We start from the raw sequence: 18,097 nt of genomic DNA on the forward strand, positions 1-18,097 counted from the left end.
AATGGATAAAGATGTAGTACATACATACAATGGAGTACCATTCAGCCATAAGAAAGAAGGAAAACCTGTCATTTGTGACATGGATGGACCTTGCAGGCACTATGCCAAGGGAAGTAAGACAGAGAAAGGCAAATACTGCATGGTATCACCTGTGTGTGGAATATAAAAAAAGCCAAATTCATAGAAACAGAAAGTAGAATGGAAGTTGCCAGGAGCTGGAGGGGAAATGGAGAGATGTTAACCAAGGGTGCAAAGTTCCAGTTACAAGATGAGTAAGTTCTAGGGATCTAATGTACAACATGGTGTCTATAGTTAGCAATACTACATTACATACTTCAAAGCTGCCAAGAGAGTAAATCTTAAATGTTCTCACCACATAAAAGAATTGGTAATTATGTGAGGTGACAAAGGTATTAACAGTACTATGATAATCATATTGCAATATGTAAATGTATCAAATCAACATGTTGATACCTATACACAGTGTTATATGTCAATTATATCTCAATAAACCTGAAAAAAATAGAACTACCAAATATGATCCAGCTTCTGGGTATATATCCAAAGGAATTAAAATCAGTATCTTGAAGAGATTATCTGTACTCTCATGTTCACTGTGGCATTATTCACAGTAGCCAAGACATGGAAGGAACCTAAGTGTCTACCAATGGACAAATGGATAAAGAAAATACATATACATACAATGGAGTATTATTCAGTCTTTAAAAAGGAAGAAATTCAGCCATTTGCAGTAACATAGATAAACTTGGAGGACATCACACTAAGGAAAATGAGCCAGACACAGAAGGACAAATGCTAAGTGACACCACTCATATGAGGAATTTACAACAGTCAAACTCCTAGAAGGAGAGTAGAGAATGGTGGTTGTCAGAGGCTGGGGGAAATGGGGAAGTACTATTCAAAGGGTACAAAGTTTCAGTTATACAGAATGATTAAGGTCCAGAGATCTACTATACAGCATAGTGCCTACAATGAAGTATACTGTAGTGTATAATTAAAAATTTGCCAAGAGGGCAGATCTTATGTTAAGTGTTCTTGTCATGTTCACAAAATAATAATGATGATAATAATAAGAGGGGAAGGAAACTTTTAGATGTGATGAATAGTTTTATGGCATAAATTGTGGTGATGGGTCCATGGATATATAATTATCTTCCAACTGTATGTATCACATTGCATACATTAAATATGCATCGTTTTTTGTGTATCAATCATACCTCAATAAAGTGGTTTAAAAAAGTAACTTAAGACCTAAATGCAAAAGCTAAAACAATAATGGCTTTAAAAGAAAACATAGGAGACTATCTTCATAATTTAGATGTAGGCAGTTTCCTTATATAAGAAGAAAATAAGAACCATAAGAGAAAAAAACCCGATAAATTAGACTGTTTAAAAGTTAAAAATATCTGTTCTTGAAAAGATACAGTTAAGAAAATGAAAGACTGGAAGAAAACATTTATAAAACAGGTATCTGACAAAGGACTAGTAACCAAGATAATATAAAAAGCATCTACTTACAATGCCACAAAAGACGACAAAAAATGATTTTTTAAATGGCCAGATACTTTGAACACTTCATAAAATAAAATATATGAAAGGTAAGTAATTGTAATAAAAAATGCTCAGCAAAATTAAGCATCAAGGAGATGCAAAATAAAAACTAAATCACCACAGGATAAACAAAAATTAAAAGACCACCACCAAATGTTGGCAAGGATGTGGAATAACAGGAACTCTCACGCTCTAGTGGGAGGAGTGCAAAATGCTACAACCACTTTGGGAAAAGCTCTAGCAGTTTCTTTTCTTTTTTCGTTTTAAAGATTTTATTTATTTATTTGACAGAGGGAGAGAGAGACGAGAGAGAGAGAGAGTGAGAGCACAAGCAGGGGGAGCGGCAGGCAGAGGGAAAGGAAGAAGCGGGCTCCCCGCTGAGCAGAGAGCCCGACGTGGGGCTCGATCCCAGGACCCTGAGATCATGACCTGAGCCAAAGGGCAGACGCTTCACTGACTGAGCCACCCAGGCGCCCCAAGCTTTAGCAGTTTCTAATAAAACTAATCACATATGTTCGCCACATTACCTACTAATCCAAATCTTAGGTACTTCCCCAAGAGAAATGAGGACATATTTCCACACAAAGACTTATTCAAGAATGTGGTTTTCTTCAAAATAGCCAAAAACTAGCAACAGCTCACATGTCTATTAATAGAAGAACTGATAACGAAATTGCAGAATAATCACTCAATGGAATACTATCCAGCAGTAAAAAGGAATGGATTACTGACACATGCATTATCAATGAATCTCAAAAATGTAATACTAAGTGAAATAAGCTTTACATAAAAGTACGTGTTAAGGAACACCATTTATATAAAGTTACAGAATAAACAACACTATGACATAACAAAGTCAGAACAGTGGTTGCCTCTGTGTGTGGGGGGCAGGAACTGACAGGGAAGGAGCATGAGGGAGCCTCGTAGGATGATGGTAATGTTCTATATCTTGATAGGGGTTTGGGTTCCATAAGTATATGCATTTGTAAAAATTCAGCAAATGGCACACTTAGCATCTGTGCATTCATTCTATGTAAAACTTACATCATCAGAAAAACCTGTAAAAATACTGAACTCTAGTTACTGATCTGCATGTTGCAATATTTAGGGGATGCATATAGATGTCTGCAATTTACTGAAAAACATGTTAAAAATAAGGTAGAATGAGGAACAGAGGGGTAGATATGTGATAAAACAAGTATAGTAAAATGTTAAAAGAGGTGGCTATAAAAGTATTTACCATAGGATTCTTTCACCTTTCTTGTATGCTTAAAAATGTTCATAATAAAATACTGGGGCAAAGGGGGAGTAATAAAAGAGAAATCAAAGAAGGAAGAAATAGCACAGAATGCTAAGGAAGAAGCACCAGGAAGGGAGGGAAGGAGGGAGAGAGGGAGGTAGTGGAAGGAACAGGAAAAAAGTATAGTAGTCCAAAAGCCAGTGAGAAAGGCCATTTCAGAGGAGACAATGGCCAATTGTGTAGAATTCTGAAAATTCGAGTAACATTGAAACTGGCCCATTGGATTTGGTTGTAGGAGGGATGTGAATGGAGCAGAGCAAAGCCACATTGAAGTGGAGAGAGAGAAAGCTGTTGGTGAGGAAGGAGAGTAAATGAAAACAACTCCTAAGAAACCTAGCTGGGAAGGAGAGCAGAGAGAGGGGGCTGCAATTGAAGAAGGATGTGAAGTCAAGATAATGGACAATACTGGAGCACGTTTATGTGGATGGGAATGATGCAGTAGAGAATCAGGGGATGCAGTAGGTAGAACTGTGTCCCCCAAAATGATATGCTTAAGTCCTAACTCCCAGCATCTGTAAATGTGACCTCATAGAGAAATAGGACCTTTGTGGATGTAATTTAATTAAAATGCAGTTATGCTAAACTAGGGCAGGCCTTAATTCAATGACTAGTGTCCCTATAAGAAGAGAACACTTAAATAAGAAGAGGAATTTGGACACAGACACAGAGAGACCCAGAGAGAAGACCATGTGACAGTGAAGACAGATACTGGAATGACACATCTGGAAGCCAAGGAACGCCCAGGATTGCCAGCCACCACTAGAAGCTGGGAAGAAAGAAGAAGGATTCTCCCCTAGAGCCTTCAGAGACAGAGCACGGCTCTGCTGACACCTTGATTTCAGACTTCTAGCCGCCAGAGTTGTGAGAAGTGATTTCTGGTACTTTCAGCCACCAAGGTTGTAGTACTTTGTTATGGCAGTCCCAGAAAACCAAAACAGGGGAGATGAATGGTGAAGAGAAAGAGGTGGTAAGGAGAGAGGTGATGTTCTTGAGAAGGTGATATGGAACCATTTGCCCGCCGGAGGGGTCGGGCCTTTGATAGTATCAGGGCTACCCTCCTCCACCTACATAAGTATATACGTAAGTATATTCAGGGAGGATCTAAACAATCAAGGGCTTGTCCAGAAGCTTTCGGGAATGAAGAATGCTTCAGACAGCCTTTGTAATAGATTCTCTGTCCTAGTCACTAATAAACAATATGTAGCCTGCATATTCAAGTTGCTAGTCTTCCTCTAAACATACAAGAACCAACCCATGAAACTTAAGTGCAGCAATTCTCTGCCTTCCAAAAGAGGTTTGAGAACAAAGATGCAAGTCTTACCAACAGGAATGGAACCAGGTGCTCAGCCAATGGTCAAAACAAAACCACCAGATGAAAAGCCTAGTAATCCAATTTCGGGAAGCTCCTTACCTTGAGCTGCTGTTGAAGTTCACTGTTCAGCCGGGCCAGCACTGCATTTGCCTCTTTATTTTTGCGGATAGCAGTTTGAATAGCCTTCTTCTGTTTGGAAGACTGTCTATAAAAAAGTACAAACAGTTCAGGGAAATAGAACTCAGAGGTCCGGACCCTTGTGGGTCAGAACACTGATTCATGAGAAGTGCTCAACTAACAAGGGGCTAATGTCACAGGGCTCCAAAAAGAAAATCATATATTCACAGGCAGGCAGGCAGACACACACCAAATGAAACAAATTTGTCCGGATGAATTATTTACACCTGAAGTACTTCCCATTTTATAACTTGAAAGACAAGCTGTGAATTGGACCTTTTCAAACTCCACATTCCATTTATTCCAAGACATTTTAATAAGTATTTCTTCCTGACAAACCACATTAACTAGAATGCCCTTTTTGTGTAAGCCTTAATGGCATTTTTAAAAGACCTGCGGGTGGCCCCTGTGGACAAGTCTGAAGGAAATGAATAGAAGAACATTCTCTTTAGGAAAAATCCTACATTAACTTAGCCGGCCTATACAACTCTCCTTCATTTCTTTATTATTAGGCATGAATGCTTGAGTGTGTCTATGTGTGTGAGTATGCTCAGGCATGTGCATATACCAGCATACATCTGTGGCACTTGAGAAAATGTTTTAATACCACTATTGCCAAATTAAGTCAACAGTAAATTCACAGAGCAGGTATAACTAGGGTGACCATATGTTCCACTTTGCCCGTTACAGTCTCTGCTTACACTGCTTGACTGGCCCTAATTATTCTTAGAACCCTCTTTCTCCCTCAAAGCTGTCTACAGTTGGGATGATATATCAACACGATGGTATAACCTACAGCCTTATATCCCACAGCAAAAAACACTGAATTCTCAGAGCAAAAGGGCAATTTAAGTTCCCCTAGGAAAACAGACATATGTGCAACCTGTGAGACGTAGGTTCTATGCCAGGGCAACTTAACCGGAATGCATAGTGACCATTGTGGAGATGATTAATATTCACTGAGAATATACACTATGCTACCCACTCTGCTAATCTGCAGAAGGCATACTCCGTTCCCCAAGAAGTTGAAAGATTAATTTTTTCATCCATAAATAGGCAGGGAAGAGGATTTAAAATCTACTTTCAGAAAGATAAGGATTGGATTTCCAGTTTCAGGACAATGTGGAGTAGACATACTTCTCTCTACCCCACCAACTACAGTTAAAATCCTGGACATAATATATAAGACAAACATAAGATTACTCCAAAAAGTGGAGTGAAGAAGGCAAACCAGTCCAGGAACTCAGTACTCAGGGAAACACATAGCAGTGAATTCCCTGGGTTTTCTTTTTTGCTTCATATATCCCAGACTGGATGGTGGAGTAGTCAGCAATCCATAAATGTCAATAAGGGCAGACAATAAAAAGCCTCCCCCGACCCAAATACTGCTCTCTCTAGTCAAATGACTTGGAAAGGGGCAGCCTAGCAAGATATAAATTAGACACAATATCTCTCCTGGACATAGATATCTGCAAAATCTTTAACAAAATATTAACAAATAGAATTTAGCAATGTATTAAAAACTTATACACCATGACCAAGAGAGCTTTATTCCAGAGATGGAAGGCTGATTCGATATTCAAAAGTCAATCAGAGCAATCCACCATCCTAACAGATGAAAGAAAAAAAATCACATATCAACTGATATAGAAAAATCACCTGATAAAACTCAATAACCATTCATGACAAAAACTCTCAGAAAACTGAATAGAGGCCAACTTGTCCAACTTGATGAAGAACTTCTACCAAAAAACTACAGCTGACATCATACATAATGAAAAACTGAATGCTTCCCCCCCTGAGATGAGGAACAAAGCAAGGATTTCTACTTTCATTACTATTTTCAACACAGTGCTAGAAGTCCTAGCCAACACAGTAATGCAAGAAAAGGAAATAAAAGGCACACATATTGAAAAGAATGAAACTGTCCCTATCTGCAGATGACATGATGGCCTACATAGAAAATTCCAAGGAATCTATAAAAAAATTCTCCGAACTAATAAAAATGAGTTTTGAGGAGAGAAGATTAACATACAAAAATCAAAAGAACGGGGGCGCTTGGGTGGCTCAGTCAGTTAAGCATCCGGCTTTTGATTTTGGCTCAGGTCATGATCTCTGGGTTGTGGGATCGAGCCCGGCATTGGGCTCTGCACTCAGGGTGGAGTCTGCTTGTCCCTCTTCCTCTGCTCCTCTCCCTCCCTCCCTCTCTATCTCTCTCAGATAAATAGATAATCTTTTTAAAAAATCAATAGAATTTTGATACACTAACATTGAATACTTGGGAAAAAATAAAAAATACAGTATCATTTACAAAGCTTCAAACTGAAGTTCTTAGATATATGAAAACATACACAAGATTTACATGCTGAAAACTATACAACAGTAATGAAAAATAGGATCAAAACAGAGAAATATTTATCATGTTCATGGATTGAATGACTCAAAATAGTAAAGATGCCAAATCTCCTCAGACTGATATAAAGGTTTAAGACAATTCCTTTTTAAAAAAATTTTTAGATTATTTATTTATTTATTTATTTATTTATTTGAGAGAGAAAGAGACATGCAAGAAGAACACAAGCCGGGGGGGGGCGGGGCGGCGGGCAGAGGGAGATGGAGAAGCAGGCTCCCTGCTGAGCAGGGAGCCCCATGGGCACTTGGTCCCAGGACCCCAGGATCATGACCTGAGCTGAAAGCAAATGCTTAACCAACTGAGCCACTGAGGTGCGCCAAAGGTTTAGCACAATTCGTATTGAAATCTCAGCAAGAATTTTTGTGGATCAAGACAAAATTATTCTAAAATTTATATGGAAAGTTAGAGGAATTAGAATACCTAAAACAACTTTGAAAAATTGTAATAAAAGTGGGAGAAATAGAAGACATTTTATTATATAGCTATAGTAATCAAGTAAATAAGTAATGAAGACAGTAATCAAGACTGTGTGGATTAACAGGCAGAGGGAAACACACATCGATCAGTGGAACAGAACAGAGAACCCAGAAACACACTCACACTAGTACAGACAACTTACTTCTGACAGAGGTGCAAAAGCAAGTCAATGGAGCAAGAACAGCTTTTTCTTTTTTTTTTTTAAGATTTATTTTATTTTTAGAGAGAGAGAGAGCGTGCCTGACTGGGGGGTGGGGCAGAGGGAGAGAATCTTTCAACCGCAACCTCCCAAACTGCTGAGCGCAGAGTGGGGAGCCCAATGCAGGGCTCAATCCCACCGCCCATGAGATCATGACCTGAGCCAAAACCAAGAGTCAGACACCCAACCAACTGAGCCACGCTGGCATCCCAAGAATAACCTTTTCAACCAACAGCGCCGAAGCAATTCAACATCCACAGGCCAAGAACCCTGACCCAGATCTTACATAAAACAACACAAAATGGATCAAGCAACTTAAATATAAAGTGTAAAATTATATAACTTTTAGAATAAAACATGAGAGAAAATCTTCAGGACCAAGGGCTTGTTCGTGAAGAGTTTTTAGATGTAACAACAAAAGCACAATCCATAAAAGAAAAAAAATAAGTTGGGCTTCTTCAAAATTTTAAAAACTTTTGTATTGCAAATGACTGTTAAGAGGATGAAATGACAAGCTATAGACTGAGAGAAAATATTTGCAAACCACATTCCTGACAATTGATATGTATTTAAAATATATAAAAAGAACTCTCAAATCTCAACAGCAAAAAAACAATTCAATTAGAAAATGGGCAAAGGACATGAAGAGACATGTTACCAAAGAGGATATATGATGGTAAATATACACATGAAAAGACATTCAACATCATTAGCCATTAGGGAAATGCAAATTAAGACCATGATAGGATAGAACGACCCACGTATTTGAACAGCTAAAATAAAAAAATAGTGACAAAACCAAATGCTGGTGAGGATGTGGAGAAACTGCATCTGTCATACATTGCTGGTGGAAATGTAAAATGGTACAGCCATTTTGGAAAACAACTTGGCAGTTTCTTTTAAAACTAAACATACACTCCGCACACAACCCAGCAATCACACTCTTGGACATTTATACCAGAGAAACGAAAATTTATGCACACACAAGAACCTGTACACAAGATGCTCACAGTCACTTTATTTATAATGCTCAACAACTAGACACAACCAAAACATCTCTCAACAAGTGAATGGCTCAAGAGACTATGGCACATCCATACCACAGAATACTGCTTAGCAGTGCTGATTGAGATATGTAACTTGGATGTCAAGGAACTGTGCCAAGTGAAAAAAGCCAAACTCAGAAGATCATGCTGTGTGATTCTATTTATATAACATTCTCAAAATGAAAAAATTCTAGAGATGGGAAACAGATCAGTGGTTGCCAGGGGTAAGGAATGGCGAGGAGAGGGTAGGTCTGATTTCTGTACCTTGATTACAGTGGCAGTTACAAGACTCTACACATGTGATTAAACGGCATGGAACAATACATATGCTGTCCCAATGTCAGTTGCCTCGTTTTGATATTGTACTATAGTTAGGTAAAATGTAATCATTAAGAGAAACTAGGTAAAAGATCCACAGGACCGCTCTGCACTGTTGTTGTAATTTCCTGTGAATCTGTAATTATATCAAAATAAAAGGTTTAAAAAAAAAAGTTGATCAGAACTTGATGCCCCTCCTTACACTACTACTACTCTATGTGTGTCCAGCTCCTAACAGTTTCCTCCTCCTTTAGGAACTGGCTCCATCTCCTTCCACCTCCTCCACAGGGATGGGCCCCTGGCAGGGAGTTCTAGTTGTCTCAAGAAAACCCTCACCTCTATTTTGACACTTGAATGGATGCTGGCCCATGCCGAGCTGACCAGATTCTCCCTCCGAAGGACTTGAGTTATGGCTAATATTTCAGTTCAGCCTGGGCCCAGCACAGTGAGAATGTAATCTCTGGAGTGGAAGGTGCTTGAGAAGTCTTTGTAGATAAAAATGTCAAAAACACCTTAAGAAAACTGAGAGGCATCAGAATGAGCCCCAGAAGGTTTGCAATCTTCTCTTCCAATCCACTCCTGCCACTGATTTCCCTGAATCACCCCTATATCCTTATAATAAAGAGTATATTTTGCTACCTCAAGTCGCTTTTTATTATTTGCTACCAAAGGAGCCGTAAATAACACAAAGATAGGATCAAGCCCAGAATACCTCTGAAGGGGTCAGGAAAGCATTTAACCTGCATCACCCTCTTAAGAGTTGCCTCCGGAGTTTCTCTCTTCAGGTCCTCCCAGTATTTTTACTCACTGTTCCAGATTGCGCTCTAACTGGCCTGGTTTCCAGGGAGGAAAATGAAGGAGTAACACTTAAGTAGACATTTATTTTGTCTCATTCTATTGTGTGTCATGCTATCTATCAATTCACAACTGCAACACTGTGAGGCACTGTCCACTCAAGGTTTTGTGGCAGACTATCCTCCAAAACCTGTTCTTGCGCCTTCTTATATGCAGTAGCCTATTATTCTCAGTTTGAGTGGCCCTCCAACTAGAAACTACATCTCCCTGTCTCTCTTGCAGGTAGGTAAGGCCATATGACTAAGTTTGGGCCAAAGGGATCAGAGATGCCACTTCTGAGTCATATCCTTAAAAGTAGTCTGTTTTCTCTCTATTTGTTCCTTCCCCCTCTCTGGGGCCCAGAATGTGAACATGTTAGGGAGCCATCTTCAACCACAGGGATAAAGGCAACCCCCATGGGGATCTAGAATAAGAATATGGGCAGGCACCTGGGTTCCTGCACGGAGCTACTCTATGCTTTGGGACCACTCACCAACTCAGACTTTTATACAAGAAAGAAGTCAATTTCTATGTTATTTGAGTGCTTGTTGCCTGGGTTTCATTCAAGCAGCTGAACCAATATTTGAAAGAATATAAACTGGGGTCTCTAGATGAGAAAAATCTTAGCCTTCAACCTGAGCCCTGATTTCTCCCAAGGAATTATGAGCACAGCTTCTAAGAATTGAACTTGTATTGCCTTTTCTCTACTTGGAAATGGCAGGTTTTCATTAGGGATGCCACTCATCAACCCCACAGACATTCCAGTACTGCCAGCCATGAAGCAGGAAGGAAAACAGACTCCCAAGCACACTGAGGATGTCATGCAGGCAAGCAGACACTGCCACGCTGGCTGCTGGGCATGCCCTGGGGTGGTCCAGGACACTTCCCGGGGTTACAGAGAAGAGCAAAAGCCAGGGAGGCGGGCACAGTTTCAGTCGTAGTACTGTTATACAACATCCTCTCTCTCTAAACTGTTCAAACCATTCTATTTTCCCAAAGTCCATCTTTACTAGATGCACAAGATGTGAGGGGAAACCAAGTAAGCCAAATTATTTCTTTAAAAAACCTACTTTTGTCCTTACAAGCAGCTTAGTAATTTTGACACAATCCAACAGTTGTTTATTAGTTATAATCTGGACTCAGCAGCTCACTTGGAGAGACTATTTTATTTTTCCTTTGCCCTAAATGAAATAGACAATGACGATATCTGAAAGAGATTTTGTTTCTTAACAATAGTTCAGTTCTGACGTTCATTTCCCAAAGAGAGGATGACCATTTTCCAACTAGTTTATTTTTTTGGCCTTTCTTAACCAGTGTTGTTAGATAATTAAGAAAATTATTTGTGACTCTTTTCTCAAATTTCCCCAAAACAATACACAGTAAAGACCACTCTACATGCATAGGAGAGAAGTTAAGATCCCACAGACAATGGATGTGTAAGGGCATCAGAGTTTCATTGTTTCCCAGAACCCTGGGTGAGAAAGAACTATACAGACTAACGATCATGTGTCTGGCTGGCTCTCTCTCCAGGGCTTAAAAAATGATGAATGCTAAGTTGCTTCTTATCAACCCAAAATAAAGTAGTCTACGAACTAAAACAAGTTGTACGAAATTCCCTGACCCAAAGCTTACATCCGACATTTACAGCACTATTTGTGTTGCTGTGGTCGCTAGCCTCTCTCGGTCTGACACCATGTGGTCACCTAACTAGTGAGAGAGTATCACAATGAGGGACAGTCACTAAACAGGCAGATAAAAGAAAATATCTCCTTTCAACAAACAATTCAGGGACAACTGTATATCTATATGCAAAAGAATGAAGTTGGGCCCCTTCCTCACACTATACACAAACATGAACTCAAAATTAACCATGGGTTTCAATGTAAGAGCTAAAACTATAAAACCTATAGAAGCAAACACAGGAAAAAATCTTCATGAACTTGGGTTAGGCAGTGGTTTTCAAGCTCTGACACCAAAAGCACAAGTAACAAAAGAAAAAAAATAAACTGGACCCCGTCAATATTAAAAACTTTTGTGCTACGAATGACACCATCAAGAAAGTGAAATGACAACCTATAGAATGGGAGAAAATACTTGCAAAGCATACATCTGGCAAGGGACTTGTATCCAGCATAGGTCAAGAACTCATAACTCAAAATAAAAAGATAAATAATCCAAGCAGGAAAGGGCAAAGGATCTGAACAGACATTTTTCCGAAAAAGATAAACAAATGGCCAATAAGCACATGAAAAGATGCTCAACATCATTAGCCATTAGGGAAATGCAATCAAAAACACAATGAGATACCCCTTCACACCCACCAGGATGGCTGTAATAATTTTTTTAAAAAGGTAACAACAAGGGGCGCCTGGGTGGCTCAGTCAGTTAAGCGTCTGCCTTCAGCTCAGGTCATGATCCCAGGGTCCTGGGATCGAGCCCTGCATCGGGCTCCCTGCTCAGCTGGGAGCCTGCTTCTCCCTCTCCCTCTTCTGCTCCGCCTGCTTGTGCTCTCTCTCTATCTCTGTGTGTCAAATAAATAAATAAAATCTTTATTAAAAAAAAACAGGAGAAATTGGAACTCTCATATGTTACTGGGAGGACTGTAAAATGCTGCAGCCACTGTGGAAAACAGTTTGGCAAGTCCTCAAAATATTAAATATAGAGTGACCATATGACCTAGCAATTCCACTCCTAGGTACATACTCAAGACAAATGAAAACATAAGCCCACACTAAAACTTGTATAGACATAGTATACCAGCATTATTCTTTATAGCTTCAAAGTGGGAACAACCCAAATGTCCATCAAGTGATGAGAAGATAAATAAAATGTGGTATATCCATACAATGGGACATTATTTAGCAATAAAAAGGAATCAAGTACTGATTCATGCTACAACATGGATAAACCTTGAACACATTATGTGAACTGAAAAAAAGCCAGCCACAGAAGACCACATGTTGCATGGTCCCATCTACATGAAATGGCCAGAACAGGCAAACCTATAAAGACAGAAAGTAGATTAGTGGTTGCCTGGGACATGGACAGGGAATGGAAAGTGACTGCTCATCAGCACAGAATTTCTTTTGGGGGTGATGAAAATGTTCTAAAATTAGTTTGTGACAGCAGTTGAACAACTTTGTGCATATACTAAAAACCACTGAACTGTACACGTAAAAGGGTGAAATGTATGCTATATGAATTATATCTCAATAAAACTGTTTAAAAAAAAAGACGAAGGAAAGAAACTGAAAAAGACCTCTGCGTGAGCTCCACCAGCTGCCCTCCATCCAGTCGGTGGAGCGGGGGGTGCCGTAAGCACCACTGACTGACCAGCAGTAATGTGAAGCAGAGACCCAGTGGAAAGCCAGGGTGGCACATGGAAGCAAGTTTAGCCATCTGTGTCCCTGACAGGGATCCATCCCCCAGGCTTGACAGTGGTGGAAAGATGATCAAAGCTCTCAGGGGCCATTAAGGACAAAACAGATTTCCTTTATGCACTGATACCACCAGGGAACTGTCTATTTGGAAAAACAGACAACAAAACCATCATCTGAAGAGTGCTACACAGATTCACAATGGGGTTTTGGTTTCAGAGGCAAGTTGCACCCACAGAACCTGTTGCTCCTTTTTCTACAACAGCGTAAGCAGGAGAAACCCACAGCAGCCCCTGGGATCAGCAAGGCCCTGAGAGCAGTGTCACAGGGCTTATCTTGAGCACTGACGTTACTGACCAGTCGAGTTCACTTGTGAAGTCACGCACAGTAGTAGGTTTCTGCCCTCAACACCTCGCTCAATTTCACTACAGGGAAACTGAGGCGAGTGATAGCCTTTCTTAAAGCCAAAGTCTCTGTAGAAAATTGGTTTGTCCAGAGCATTATTCTCTTGATTCCTGGCCTTATCCACAGACGCCCCCCACCCCGCCACCCCCTCCAATGTCTATTACAGGCGGTCAGACAGATATTCTGGAGGCTCCACAGGTGACCATTCTGTTCTGAGATGATCGACGACAGAAAATTTTCATGGGGAATGAAAAAAAATCACAAGCACATCGACTCAAAGTTGGGTCTGAGGGTCAGGAAGCTAGCCATTTGCCCTGGGGGGCAGCATAAGACAGGCAAAGAGGGGAAACTGCCATTTTTATCACTGTCTTCTTCCTAGGAAAACGTGGCCCAGCACAAGGAAGAGGGGGGAAGGAGAGGAAGAGGAGGAGGGAAGGGAAGGAAATCAAACCAAACCGAAACACCACAGCTTTGTACTCGCTTGCCCCTTGGCTCAGGTTAAGTCCTATAGCTTAAAACGTCTCTTTCTAGGTGACTGGGAGCCTGCAGTACCACCACAGAGAGGAGGAAGGCCAAACTACAGCCATAAAATCACACCCTTCTATGGCCATGGCTATAAATATAAACAGATTTACATGTACATGCATACGAAGATTGAAAAGGTAGTTTCTGACCTCCCTGATGTGACGTACTTACTTCTGGACTGCTGTGTGGGGTTTCCCGGTCACTGCCGACGCTGGCCCGCCAACAGTGCTAGAAGGCTCTTGGCTTTCTGGAGCTGGGTTTTCAGGTCGTAATTTCCTTCGGATGGGCTTTGATGGAGGCTGAGAATATGGTATGTCCTGTGGATTAAATACAAAACAATAAAACCCAAAAGTTAAAAACTGAAATGCTCCCCCATCATGCCCATGTGCTCATGTTCCTCCTAGGCCCATTCCCAGGTCAGGTGCATGCACACTCTGTTCAAACCCCACACCCGAGGATATAAAGCTGATTCATGGCTTCGTGAGAATGGGGGAGGGGGGAAGGGGGGCGGGGACATGGGCATCAGATTCTAGGGGCCTTTCTTTTTTCCTTTTTTTTTTCTTTCCCTGCTTGCAGCCTATTATACCGCTTTTTGCACCTGAAAAGACCCAGGAATCAGATTCCAGTGGCCCACCTGCCCACCCTCCCTTTTTTCAATGCTGTGTGCATCTCACACCATGAGGCCTTTTCTGACTGAAGACAAAGCTCGCTCTTGCCTCACTTTGGGTCTTGTGGGAATATGTTGTAAGTTTTGAAGTTTGTGAAGGTCTCAGTCATCTGCTCCTCATTCTTCCACTCCCAATTCATACATGAAGCCAAGCTCAAGGGCCACAGTGTCTTCTGGAAGGAGACAGCCAGCCTGCTTCCTGGGAGGCCCCTCCTCCTCTGTGCTCCCAAGCCCAGGACCCATGCTCTGACCAGAGGAGGGCCTTAGAAAAATGGGGAGCAGCAAGGAGAGGGTAACAAGGTGAACAGAGAGCACGACAAGTGAGTGGCACCTCCTGAGCAAGTGACCTGGGACTCAGTGACACTGGTGGGCTACGGTGAAGACACCAAGATGCAAGAGGGGACTGTGGCACATGGACAAAGAAGGGCAGACTACCCCGCCCCCCACCAGAGGCCCTCCTAGAGCCTCAGTAGCATGAAGGGTTCTGCCAAAGGCACTTGGCCCTCTCCACCACCCCTCCTCAACTTGCCAAAAGCAAGGCCGCCATGTTTAGCTGGGAGGCTGAAGAGGAAGTGCAAACTGTCAGTGACATCAAGGTCAGGCCCAAGAATCATCAGCACCCTAATCTTCACAAAAAACGCAAATTCTAGGAAAGCTGGATCATTAACATTCAGGTCAGGACACTGAAACCAAAGTAAAACAGATCTGCAAACAGAGACCAGAAGCCCAGGGGAGGGGCTCACAATGCCATCACAGAGGCACCTTCCCGCAGGCCTTACCTTCTTTGTTGGACTACTGTCTGCAGCTTGAGAGGGGGCTCTGTTCAGCTGGGGGTGTATTTCAGCCTCAGATGCTTGTTCAGACTGTAGTGAAATATCACAGAGAAGATAAAAATGCAAAAACATGAACACCTAAATATATAATGGACAGCACTTAGAAAATGTCACTAAGTGGAAGCTGATTTAAACCAACTTGCAGCCAAGGATGGTCAAGTCTTTGGATCCTTGAGAAAACCTTCTCTAGACCCTGCCATTCCTTCCCATGTCCCCTTCCAGCATTGTTCAATCTTAGGAAAAGGAGTCATGGTAGTGTTGTCTATAACTAGACATAGGTATTGCTAAAAACGAATGTTTTACAAGCTCAAACTAAAAAAATAATAATAAATAATGCTTATTGAAAAAAAAGGGCTGGGAAATGAACTAAAATTTTAACCCAAGCACTAACAAAAACAGTAACCATAATAAAAAAAAAAACTGAAACTTTAAAAAACATTAAATACCTAAGAAAAACACTCTAAGAGATATGACTCTTTACCTTAAAAATGTAGGGGTGGGAGAGCATGATGGAAGGAGTAAACAGAAGGGTTGAGACTGCCAAGTGGTATGGAATCAGTGAACAAATGCACAAAGATTGGCGAGGACTGCCCCCAAAGCACTTCAAGACCAAGCAGATGCCAGAGAACCAAGCAGGAGAGTACAGGGAGACCAGGCACCATGTGCTGCTCCCTGTCTCCAGGAGGCCTGCTACATGCAGCTGCTATTAGCCATCAATGCAAAGTGTTAACATGCAAAGAAAAAACCCTCCATATGAACTAACGTGACTTCTTCATTATAGTGACATCAGTCCTCTACCCACAAAGTAATATGCATCTGCAGCACAACAATCATCCTTGGGGTGTCCATTCTGTCCCTAACCTGGCCTTCTCTAACTCCTTGCAGAGCCTGGCTTCTTCCTTCCTCTGCCTCTACTGAAACAGACAAGGGCACTAATGCTCCCCCATTTATTGGATTCTTGCTGCCTCTTCTAGTTTTCTCCCAAGCCTTCTGCCCAGCACAGCACCCCTATCTTTTAAAACTCCTGTCCCTGGCATCTGATGAACTAGTCTCCTACTGGTAATCATTATCTCTCTTTCCTGTTTTGACTCCTCTTATCCCTCAGATATAGGATTTCTCAAGGTTCTGTCTTTGGTTCTCCCACCGTATTCCTCCTACCACCATTCATTCTTTTCCAGAGCAATCCCATCTGCTCCTACATTTGCATTGCCCTAGCTAGAAACCTTGATTCCCAACCACCTCTCCACCTCTTCAAACCCATTATGCAGGCACTCAACATGCATGATTTCTCATTCCAAGTTTTGCTTATGGTCTTCTCCCTTCCATTAAGGATAACTGTATTGCTGCTGCTGTCGACACTTATCTGAAACACCAAACACTGTGTCACACAGTTCTCCAGGAGTTCTGCATAAATGAAAGCATTTCATCATCACAGTCCTAAGAAATAGTTATTACCCCCGTCCTATCGGTGAAGAAACTGAGGATCAAGAAGTTGAGGAACTCACCCAAGACCACACAAACAGCAGGGTCTGGACCCAGGCCTCAGGTTCCAATGGTGGGCTTGTGACCACTATGCTATACAGCCTCAGGTACTCTTGGGCCCAAGTGGTACTCATTCAAGAAATATTTATTGACCAGCTACTGCAGGCAGGCCCCATGCTAGAGCTGGTATTCAAGATAAACAATACTTAGACCTTTCTTACAAGAAGCTTGAAGTCTAGTGGAAAAGGCAAAGAAATGATGGGGCAAACATGCTTCAGTGGAATTCAGACTTTGGTGAGTAAGTATGAGGGCTCCAGGAACACCCAGGCCATGTGGGTCAGCAAAGACTTGGGTGAAGGTGATGTCACAGCTAAGACCTGAGTGATAAGCAGGGTGCAGCCACCTAGAGGGGCAGTGCATGGGGATGGTGAGAAAGGAAGCTCCAGTACCCACCAGCTTAGGACACCATGACAATTCAGAGGCCTATCCCCAAGGCAGGAACCATGAGAGAAGCAGATGTAAGGAGAGCTCACTTTCAGGCACACTGAGTTTGAAACACCCGGGCAACAGCCGTGCAAAGCTATCTGGGAGCCATTCCTCGTCAAGAGTATGGGGAATATAAGAGTTCACCCACCTCCCCTGGGGGTTCTGACAAATGATGTCATATTTCAACACCTGCAGGCCCAGGGGTGCCTGGGTAGCACTGTCGGTTAAGTGCTCAGTTTGATTTCGGCTCAGCTCGTGATCTCAGGGTCCTGAGATCAAGCCCTGCAACTGGCTCCTCGCTGAGCATGGAGCCTGCTTGGGATTCTCTCTCCCTCTCCCTCTGCCCCTCCCCCCACTCTCACGTGTACTCTCTCTCTCTCAAAAGAAAGAAAGAAAGAAAAGAAAAAGATCTGCGGGCCCAATGTCAGCTTTATTAATGGCTGAGTGAGGGCCCAACAACCTCCCAAACGCAGGGCTTCCCCTGACCTGTGCGGAAGAACACAGCTTGGACCTGATGCCCCTTCTTGCCTTCCATCCGCAAATCTATTGCTTGGAACACAAATGTTCTGGCCCCAAGTCTATGCATGCAGTCCCCTGCAGGACCACAGGTAGGCACTGCCACATCCTGCCAGCCAGCCAGAGAGAAAAGGAGTGACGGACCAGTCTCGCCTTTC

At 42.0% G+C, this 18,097-nt stretch overlaps 1 protein-coding gene across 7 annotated transcripts in view; it reads right to left on the minus strand.

Annotated features, from left to right (window-relative positions):
• REPS2 (RALBP1 associated Eps domain containing 2) overlaps positions 1 to 18,097 on the minus strand; it is a 219,156-nt gene that overhangs the window by 17,803 nt on the left and 183,256 nt on the right. For all 7 annotated transcript variants that reach the window (XM_078064787.1, XM_078064785.1, XM_078064788.1 and 4 more), the window contains 3 exons: positions 15,402 to 15,485; positions 14,127 to 14,272; positions 4,284 to 4,389 (listed from right to left, as the gene is read on the minus strand). In XM_078064787.1, coding sequence (XP_077920913.1) covers positions 4,284 to 4,389; positions 14,127 to 14,272; positions 15,402 to 15,485 — 336 coding nt within the window. The remainder of the gene's footprint in view (positions 1 to 4,283; positions 4,390 to 14,126; positions 14,273 to 15,401; positions 15,486 to 18,097) is intronic.

The sequence above is a fragment of the Halichoerus grypus genome, chromosome X (assembly GCF_964656455.1).
Source record: "Halichoerus grypus chromosome X, mHalGry1.hap1.1, whole genome shotgun sequence".
Classification (NCBI taxonomy): domain Eukaryota; kingdom Metazoa; phylum Chordata; class Mammalia; order Carnivora; family Phocidae; genus Halichoerus; species Halichoerus grypus.